The following is a 10,801-nucleotide window of genomic DNA, read 5'->3' as shown; positions in this document are numbered from 1 at the left end:
TAGTCTGAACCCTCCCACATGTCAGATAAGTGACTAACAATACCTTTGTAACTCATGAAAAACGGTTTTCGATTTAATTTCACTTAATGTGTATGGAGTAAAATATTCCTTTCACTTAAACTTGTAAACCATTGGAAGTCTACAAAGTGCAACATTAAAACTTCTCAAATTAGCAATGCAATTGCAAAGGTCTACATAGACGAAGGTCAGACGATCAAATGCTCATCTTGTGTAATACTCCCCTCACATTGATTTAACATGTCATTTCATATAACCACAATGGTTAAACAAATCTTAAATGGAGAGCCAACTGGACAAGATCTTTGGTAAGTTAAGGGTTTATTTTTGCCCATGATAGAACTGATGAACAGGGCAAAAAACTACAAGTGATCACAGAAGAGTGCTTTTTGAAAAGGGGCAAGATGGAAAACCAAGCCATAAAACGATATCGCTCATGATATAATGTACAAAGAAATGACAGAACTGTGACAAATGCATTTCATTCATATTAAAAAAAACCAAAACAGATTACATATTCTAAAACCATAAATTAAATAAAAGATTAAAACAAAAAAGGCCTGTCGGGCCACCGCAACCCCGCACTCCCATTCAGAACAGCTTTTCTTACAAAGACTAGAATCAGGAGAAGATTCATGTACCACCATTATAAGAACAGGTTGAAGCCATTCAAAAGGTACATGACACAGATTCAGCCACATTCAAAACATTACCTATTTTTTAAATGGTTCACACATTGTTAAGTACTTCAAATATGCCAAGAAACAGAACTCCGCCATATGTACATTTTAAACATCAACCGGAACGAGGAATGTGTGAATGGGTACAGAAATGACTAAAACTAACATGTTAAAATGTTTTCCCTAAAATGTGACTGACCGATGAACAGGCTTGGAGAACCACCTTTAAAAGCAATTAAAAAGGCAAAACGCATCAGTTCAAGCAAATTTCTCCTCCTGGATTGGCCACACCTGTAGGGTGACTTGACGGAGCCCTAGAAGTATATACACAAACATACTTACATTCATACATATCAATGCAACTGTACAGGCCTAATAAAAAATGTCCAAAAGTATCCGATCACAGCATAAAGGAGTCAAAAGATCCCATCGTGCAGGATCCTTATGTTGTTTTCCTAAATCCTTTCAAGATGGGGTAGATGTTTTCAAATGCTTCATAGATTTCTCCTCTAACCTTTGCGCCTTTTGGAAAAAAGAAGACACAGTTTAAATCAATGAGTAGTTGAGACGAGGAGATAAGAGCAGAAATGATTGTGCAGTTTTCAAAAATATAAATAACTTGAAGGGAAATGCTCACCTGTGAGTACAACTTTACCAGATACGAATATCAGAAGCACAATTCTAGGCTTGATCATTCTGTAAATTAATCCAGGAAATAATTCGGGCTCATAGCTGAATATGGCAGAAAGAAAAGAGCAACAAAGGTTCATAATTTAACAATGACAAATAACTTGAGGGAACACCAATAAACTATGTCTTGCTCTGTAATTATAAAAACAAGCTTTTTTGCTTTTTTTTTTTAAATTCTATAACCATTGAATGTGCTTATCTGAAATGTTTCACTCACATTAATTTCAATGACTGGTGAAAAGCAGTGTTTGTGTATGTGCAAGTGCTACAAAAATGTAGTGATGATACACAGACATGGCTCTATAAATGAAGCACCTTCTACTTAGCTTCACACAGTTGTAGTGATGGAGACATTGTCAGTTCAGCTCAAATATTACCCTACATTTACCAGAATAGAAGCCAAAGTGGCTTAATCAGACCTACCTGCTGAACTGTTGGTGGGTGAGTACCAGCCCTTCCAACCTAATAGGGAACTTCACATCACAGCTGCCAACCATGTTCTGTATTTTGAAGTCAAGGAATTTCGCAGGGAAACCCAACTTCTGCACTACTCTGGCGTATTTCCTGGCTGCAAGGCGTGACTGCTCCTCACTGTAAGGCGGAAACAAACAAGACATCCATTTTGGTTGGTCTCAAAAGTTCTGAACTTTGGAGACCTGAAAGACTTGGACTTTGACGGTCATGCTGACCACATCCAAAAATAACTGAATAAATTCTAGAAAAGAAAGTTAACAGACTAACTATTATATACATACTATGCTGACATATAAACAAAAAGATCAAGAGTCAAAATACAGAAACACTACACTATCATTTGGAAAGTGAAGTCTTAAATTCATTACTTACACCAATGAACAGACTCATACAAAAGGTCAAAATAATTTCCATTATTTAATACCAGATATTCTATTATGAATTTGGGTGTTTGAAGAGATTGCGGTGCAAATCCTAATGACAAATGTGTTTACCTCTTGGCTCCTGTGCACACCATTTTTCCTGAGCTGAAGATGAGGGCAGTCGTTCTGGGCTCTCGTATTCTCATGATGACTGCAGCAAAACGCTGGAAAATAGGACCAGACAAATTAGCTGTATGTAAATATTAGGGGTGTAAAGATTCACTGATAAGGATCAGACACAGACTTTAATGTGAAAGTCATGCAAATCATGCTACTTTCAAAGTGATGCATCTACACGGCGTCTGGTATAGCCTTCAATTAGCCCATTTCACAGTGTCCAGGTGTCTGGCCTAGTTGATGTTAATAATGCCTTAATTGGCAGGGTAAAACATCTTCCTGTTTTTGTCTTTCCTGTAGACTGAGCTGTTCCAGAGGAAGTTAGTTTACACCATGGAGGTATTATAAGAACTGGAGAAAGTGAACAAGTCCCTCCCCCATTCATTTCAATGGGAATGCTAGGCTAGTGAAAATGGCCAAAATTGAACTATTTTTTCAGGCTTCAACATGGCGTTTCAAGGGGCTTGTTTCCAGTGCCGTTTTACTTAGCCAATTAAGTGCCAGGTTACTGATTGACGTAAGGTACAGAAGGAGAGCTCGTGCCCACACAAAGCTCGTGCATGAGCCGAGAGTGGAACAGCCACCAATCAGCATGAGGAAAACGGCACCGGACACGATGTATTTCTGGAAATATTCTGGAAAATGGCGACGAGGAAGTGCCTTGCTAATCGGCGAAGCTAATCAGTAAAATCCTGACCCCCTGGTTTACACAGTGGCGACATCTTGTGAAATGGGCTAATTAGGGTAGAAGCGTGAACTACAGTAGTCCTGCAAAATCCTCAACACAAACATGGTGAAAAGTGAAGTCATTCAACATTATTCAGTGAGTCTATGTGCCGTAACCACTAGCTTCTAACCTAACTTCTAGGCTGCCACAAATATTGTAGCCCTGACTATGTGGTAACTGCTCAGCCTCCTTCAGAATGCACTCCTGCAGGGGTTCCTTCCTCCAGTACGGTTTTAAGTTAATTCTCAAAATGTGTGCTTGTAACCTACTTATTTATAAAGGAAAATCCAAACTACCCCTCACCCAGACTGTTTTTAACTGGCCTTTGCTCAAAGAAGTGTGACACAAATGAAGTCAACAGATGTTGTAATAATAGGCCTATTGATTTTGTTTAGAGTGGCTTTTCAGAGTTCATTACATCAAATTGTTTGTCCTGTCTGCGAATCTAAATCAACCAAGTCTTTAGTCCTTTTCAAAATTCTTAATGCAAGTCAGGAGGCTAGATGTCTTCCATTGCACCCATACCATAAACTAACAGAAATACTTAGGGTTCCTCAGTATCTTGTGAAACATACACTATCTGATACTTATTTGACAACTATAAAATCAGCTTACTTTAATTCAGAATTGAAAATAAATGTTGACACAAAAATTTTAGGGCTGGTTCATAGCTTACACAAGATATGTGGACACAGTTCACAACAAAAGGCTCAGGTACATTTTGAAGTGCCTTCCCATAGTCTATGCATGCAAGCTACACAGACGATGCAAACACCCATCGGAAACACATGACATGACACTCAGCCTTGTGTCGCATTACAAAAAATCAAGAGATTTTGCCACGCAAGTAGGTGCCAAACCCTTCTTGTATACAGTAGCTGGGTGCAGTCGCCAAGCTTATGTAGACCATCAATAAGGCCACAGCTCAATCACATCATAATCGAATCACAATGAATCGTTCTATATTAATATCAAGTATCTTACATGAAGATGTGTCGGATAGTCTTACAAAGGAGAGATGCAAACAACTAGTAAATACAGTCTAAACTTGGTCAAGCAATACATCTTTTATACAAGCTTTACCTTTGGGTTGTACTCAGCATTTCTGGCCCGCAACGCTATCGTTTTCAAGTCTAATTTGCACCCCAAGTTGACTGTGGACACAATATTTCTGGGGAAGGGAAAAGCAAAGTTAAAAGATGCAAATCCAGACTGGAAATCACAGTCCACTACAGGAGTAAGGTTGTACCCAAAATCATTAAATTAACACCACCCTAACCACATCATTTGGCAAAATTAAGATTGAACTAGTAAGTTTCAAATCATAACTCACTGAAGCTGGGGGACAATGCCAGAACTTTCTGATGCAGGTGTGGCAGGGGTGATTGGGGTCATGGGCGTGAGAGGGGTGGTGTTGTAGAGTGGCGTGTTGCCAGGCAGTGCCGTTGTTGTGGTGATGGCCTGGGAGTGATAAAGTTGGGGGGTCTGTCCGGATGTGCCTGCAACCCCCCCTTGTTGTGCCGAGGTCTGCTGTTGCTGCTGCTGTAGCCTCTGGTGCTCCTCCAGTGCAGACAGACTGTTGGTGTTCGTCACAGGCTGTGGAGTCAGCCCAGTGCCATAAGGCATCATGGGACTGAAGATTGGAGGACCAGGTGTCATTACACTCTGGGGGAAGAGAAAAGAAAAGGACCATAAGTAACAATAGTCACAATAATTGCTTGAGTCTCCTTTTTGTGCTCTGATTTTATGCTGTAAATTGTAAAGTCTTTCTGGCTTCTTCTGTAGAGAGTTAAGCAATCACAAGCATTTCCCAAGTATTACTTTGTAATGCATTACAATAGGTCACCTGGGGGGAGGCAAGTCCTTGGGCGAAAGGGGGCAAACTGTTGTTCTGCTCCATTGCTCTTAAAACAGAAGCCAACACCAGCCAATGAGCCCAGGGTAAGTCCTGTTGCAATGTCACACCACACTCCCCTTTAGTGTTTCAAACGCCAGGCAGAGATGCTTTCCACTCAACCCTCCTTCCAGAAACACTCACATGGAAACCTGTTAAATAAACACAAAACATGTATAATATACATGACCCACGTGTTCATCATGTGAAGGTGACGCAGGGTGAAAGACTGTTAGATCAGTCTGTAACATTTGCTAATGTTTGTCGTGGAACATGAATCTGTTTCTTACTAACTAAGGTCACCTGTAAGCAAGCCTCCAAGCCCATACTCTGTCAGTCATGCCAGCTGTAACTAAAGAGGCACAGCACGTATCATCCTAGCAGAAGATGGGTAACGTTATAGCTAGTTAGATAGCGGATTATGAAAGGTTAAAAGACAAACAGTCAGCGACTGTATGAACTAAACATTACACCGGTGCTGCAGTAGTAGCCCGGATCCAAAACAGCTGAACAAACGTTTGAACTGCTTACTCGAAAACGTTAACGTTACGTGTTGTCTATCTACAAAAAAAGTAATTCGGGAAACTGGCTAACATTACATGCCACGTTAACGAGGCTGGCTAATACAAGGGTATTTATGCACTGGCGGTGTCCAGGTCTTTCGGATTTTAAAACAAATAGGCAATTAAAACAAGACTACGTTAACCACCGGCTAAATGTATCTACCTATCTAACGAAGTAACATTAACTTAGCTTCATGGGCATGCAATGCTAGTTGGCTAACCCTACGTTATTAAGTTAGCTATGCAGTCAGCTAAGTGGCAGTAACTTGCACTTTTTCTACAACCTTCTCTTTGTGCATTATTCAGACAATAAAAAACAGGCAATACGAATCGGAAATACTGGTAAATGTTTACCTGCTCTCCAACCTTTTGTGAAAATTAAAATCCCAGACTATGTTAGCATAACGCCAAGAAGTCTCACAAATCTCTTGCGCGCAAAACACGAGCTTCCTCTTGTTCTGTTATAAGGACTTCCGACGACAGCTAGGGGCGCCAAAAAGCCCAAATAGCTTGACAGAGGGGGTTCTCAACCTTTTCGGAGCTAAGAAACCTTTCTTTTACAGTCTTTTTTTTTACTGTGAGAAACACCAAAGGTTAAGCCAGACCAAAACATCAAAATACGCTCAAATTATATATAATAAGCTCATTATAAGGTATAGGCTGAATTCTTATTCTTATGTTGTTTTAGTGTTCATGAGCTGAAATCACGACAGGCACATACCAATATAGCCAAATGTTGACTAAGCTTTTCATACAAGATGCTGTGTCATTCATGCATTTAAAAATAACTGTGTCATGAATCAAAAATCCATGGCACACCTCACAACAGTGCTGGTGGAGAACCACTGGTGGCATACACTAAAGCTAATCCCACCTATGACATAATTATATCTCTATCTATCTATCTATAAGAGAAATTATTTTGGAATAGCAATCCCATGTTTAACGCTAACATGTGTACTTCCAGTGTACTTCCAATTATATATTTTATTGACAAATCATTACAAAGCCAGACAGCCCTAGACATCCCTGGTGTTGAAGGGATGTAAGAACCATCAGTGAGAATAAGGCCTAATAAGCCTCACTGCAAACATAACTACATTGATAGATGATGCATTTGTTGTGCAAGAGCAGGATATCTGCACATTTTAATGCACGAATTTCATAGCAAAACCAACAAAATGTCCTTCGATACGGTCGACTTTGTTGGAGAGGGGATCAGCCATTCTATTCTGGTCCACATCAAATGCAATTCCATACATGTTAGGGCATCTTCAGGCCTTCCATATCAAAAACTTAATGAAAAGATGTTTTAAGGATTTGTGAGGAGACTGAAGAGGTTACAGCTTTATGGATAATCTGACCATGAAGGTTTTAATCTACAGTATGTAAGATCCTGAGCAGCATTCCTTCTCTGAGGCAGTGGCAAACTAGCCTGGCTAACGCCTCCCACTTCTCAAATGAAATTGAAATCACCGCGCAAGGCAGTATGGGAAAACCCAGGCTAGTGGCAAACAGAATAACAACAAATACACCTATATTCTTTAATGGGAAAATGCTTTTCTAAATTATAATAATAATAATAATAATAATAATAATAATAAGTATCATCAGTCGGTATTGTCAACATTCTGATATTTTATTTTCAGAAAGAATGTAAAAAGAACAGTGTGACCAAATAAACTATTCAATGGAAATAGCAGTCAGGAGACAATAATAATGAGCAAAGTTTGGTGAGGGGGAAAAAAACAAAACGCTGGTTGGATCAGTCTTTCCTGAGCGGAACAATCTCCTCTCTGATGCCGTCCTTTGTGACGATGCAGATCTTGAGGGCATCGCCGGTGTACACGTCCCTCTCTGCTGCCGAGATGAAGACGTCCTTTACCAGCTGCACCGCCTTCTCCTGGGTCAGTGGAACATGCTGCACATTCTCCATGTTCTTGAAGCCAATCTGAGGATCAGAACATAGGATTATAAAAAGGGGGGAGTGGGGGTTAGGTTAAGAGACATCGGGAAATTAGTGGGGTCCATATTCTGCACAGTTGGTTAAGTACCTGGTTGTCTAGCAAGGGTTGCAGCATGGCACTGGCTGAGCCTCCTGCTTTGTAAGTGTCTCGCTGATATGATCCCACTGGGTCGAAACTGTAGACAGCTCCTTTCCCTTTAGAATGACAGAATAAGACAGAATAAAAAACATTTGATATGAAAAAACAAAAATCTGATTGGTGATATTCCCCAAAACATAGGTTGCAATCATCTGAGCTGACAGGAAGCATATCAATTTGTATAGCCAACACCTAGAGAGTAGTCTGGCTATCACCAGACTAAGCTCAATCTTTTAAGATTGAACATTGTATTTCTACTGCCCAAGAGGGGGCACAGTTCAAATGACTTGGTGCACAATTGGATAGTCCTTCAACCAATCAGACCAACGATTCCGGTGCGCCTGGTGGATAAGCCAGTCTGTGATTGGTTCCAGCAAATGTGGACAGGAAGCAGGAGAGATAAAATGTGCAGGTTTCCAGCCTGAACTGCAGGGTGAAATCCAGTCGCTGGCAGATCGGGCTGGGTTTACCCAGTCTACCGGGAGAGGATATAAGATCCAAAATAGATGTGCCACCACTCAACAACTAATCAAACATCAACATGTTCAAATTAAAATAGAAATGTATTCAGTAGCCAAATGGTCATCATTTTTCACACTTGTAATCTAACAGCATACTAAAAGTTGTTTGAAACTAATCTAGGCGTACTGCATTCAAATCCATTGGCTGGCGCATCAATTTGTGCCGTAAAAGTTACTGTTGGCACAGTTACGTTTTTCTTTTTTTTTTGTCATTTTTGAAATCTAAGTTTGGATACAAAACACTTACAAGTACATAACAATAATTTTCTTAACAAAAATAAACTGAATACTTTCTTATGACATGGGAAATCAACAGTTTCATATAAGTCTGCATTTTCAGATATTAGAACTTCTAAAATGGAGAGGGGTTGCGTTTTCTAACTGGTTGCAGCAGTGACTCATCATTCTGAGCTCTATTGATGATGCCATTTTTAGTAGTTGGGCACAAGCTGACCTAAGATTGAACAAAGTTTGTGATGACTGAATTAACTTAGATTAACTGTATTGGAACCAAAATCTCAGTTTTTACATATCAGGGCAAATTAACCTAGAGATCAGGGTTAGACAGAGGATTTGTTAAACTCGTTTTTTTAGAATTCACAGGAACACACCATGCAACTTTGTTGTACCATGCAGGAACATCATCCTTTTTGTCAGCTCTTGAAACAGTGGGTACCAAACGGGTACCCATCACATTAAAAGTTGACCAAGGGTTTATATACCAATTCTTAGATTTTGCTTCTTAGTTTTTGTTTACTGCTATGGGTTGGGAAGTCATAGTACCCAGCCAAAAGCACAAGGAATTGTACATCTTGTCCACTCTATAACTGAATCTGAATATAATAATAGTTGATGAGAAAGACAAACACTGAAAGTATCATTGACAGGTCATGTCTTCATTTGACAATGATCGGATCTGGGCATTTTTTTTTTTCAAATACGAGAAAATTAACGTCTTGTTGCCAGACCACGTCTCATTTGAGAAAAGCCAGACTAGCACAAATGTATCTCCATATGAACAAGTTGTACTTACCCTCCTCATCCAGACCACCGATGATGTTGTACACATAGTAAGGGAAAAATCTCCGCCCATACAGAATTGTTGACAGCATGGCAGCAATGGCTCCACTTGTCATGCTCTTGTTATTTGAGTGCTTGTACATCTGAAGGCAAATAAGGCTAACATTTCACTTTCATCTCCAATTGGACACATGATACTCTCAGTTGATATAGACAACAATAAACTGAAAGAAAGGGTTGTAATACCGAGGTAAAGGGAAACAAACAAATTGAGGGAAGGCAAAGCTTATTGAATAGTCATCTCACCTTGAGCCTGGCATCGATGATTTTGGTCAGAGTAAGGCAATCACCATGAAATCCACTGCAGCCAATTACTGTTGTGTCAGTCCTGAAAATGAATCAGTCAATTTATCCCCTTGGCCTCCAAAACCTGTGCAGCTTTAATCCTAACAAGATCTCACTTAATGACGCATCTGTCACACAAGGGTGCCTTATGCAGTGCAGTTCAGTAAGTATGGGTACTCACAGCGTGTAGCATTTTGGAGAGTCCCGACTGTGGATAGAGTAACCCTCACTCAGACGAGTATCAGAGGCAACAATGGCAAAGTCCTCACCAGCAACAGCCAACACAGTCCTGTGGAGATAAACATGTGTAACGTTACCTTAAACTAATGGCATTGCAGCATTGAATCGAACTGTCAACTAAATTACTGTATTGACGACACAGCCCTGGAAAATGTTTTAATGTGCAAAGTGAAAGTCAGGTTAAGACATTTACAAACGTTGGCCAACATGGCTAATACACTAAGCTGTCAAAGCAACCGTAACATTAGCTAACAATGGGAGACAACAGCAATCCAAATGTTATGAGTTTTTTAAGACGTCATACTTGCTCGAGTAATATCATCCAAAGGCCATTTATAAGCATCCATCAATTTGCTAACAGAAGTAAACTTACGCTAGCAAGTTCTCCACAACAGATTTGATAGGGCTAACATCAAATCCTACAATCATCGTTCATTAACATTAGTGGTATTACCAGAGAGAGTTTAGGGGGATCTTTGGAGTTAATTATCGACATCTGGGAGAAAATGTATTGTTTATGTGATACTTAATATGAAACCTAAACTAAATACAGACTTAAAGTTATCTAGCAAACACGTTTGTGTATCTTTTCAACATCAGCTTGCACTCGCTTCCTTGGTAGCATTGCTAGCAAAACTAGCTAGGTTACTTCAGCTAACGTTGATTAAAACGAAACTAACATTGGATTTTGTACTTACCCTCCGTTGAAAGAATAGGGAGAGAATCTGTGCTCTACTGGACCAGAATAGTGATAATCTTTCATTTTCCCATTGGCATCATATGAACTTGTTGAAAGCATTATTGCCACTCTTAAACACAGCTAACGTTACAAGAAAAGCATTCGAACTGAAAGAAATACCGCTGTCTCACTGCAATATGGCTGACACGGGACATGCACTTTGTTAGGCTTGTTACTCCCTAGATTGCTGCCCCCAAGCGGCGTGGAAGTCAAACGAGCTGGAGAATACCCGGAAAATACAGATGA

The 10,801-nt window shown here is 39.9% G+C and overlaps 2 protein-coding genes across 2 annotated transcripts; both read right to left on the bottom strand.

The window, feature by feature from the left end:
* Positions 1–322: 322 nt before the first annotated feature.
* Positions 323–6,073, bottom strand: tbp (TATA box binding protein). The gene is made up of 8 exons (XM_062519715.1): positions 5,940–6,073; positions 4,975–5,174; positions 4,462–4,793; positions 4,212–4,299; positions 2,357–2,448; positions 1,812–1,979; positions 1,336–1,430; positions 323–1,220 (listed from the first exon to the last, which is right to left on the bottom strand). Exons 2-8 carry the CDS (start codon positions 5,026–5,028, stop codon positions 1,141–1,143), a joined length of 909 nt encoding a protein of 302 aa, XP_062375699.1. The 5' UTR covers positions 5,029–5,174; positions 5,940–6,073; the 3' UTR covers positions 323–1,140.
* Positions 6,074–7,203: 1,130 nt separating this feature from the next.
* On the bottom strand, positions 7,204–10,708 carry psmb1 (proteasome 20S subunit beta 1). Its single transcript, XM_062519743.1, has 6 exons — positions 10,515–10,708; positions 9,758–9,865; positions 9,538–9,619; positions 9,245–9,374; positions 7,640–7,746; positions 7,204–7,536 (listed from the first exon to the last, which is right to left on the bottom strand). The coding sequence occupies exons 1-6, from the start codon at positions 10,613–10,615 to the stop codon at positions 7,351–7,353; spliced, it is 714 nt and encodes a 237-aa protein (XP_062375727.1). The 5' UTR covers positions 10,616–10,708; the 3' UTR covers positions 7,204–7,350.
* Positions 10,709–10,801: the final 93 nt, after the last annotated feature.

This window comes from Sardina pilchardus, chromosome 18 (genome assembly GCF_963854185.1).
Source record: "Sardina pilchardus chromosome 18, fSarPil1.1, whole genome shotgun sequence".
NCBI classification, from domain to species: domain Eukaryota; kingdom Metazoa; phylum Chordata; class Actinopteri; order Clupeiformes; family Clupeidae; genus Sardina; species Sardina pilchardus.
This window is presented reverse-complemented; position numbering and strand designations above follow the sequence as displayed.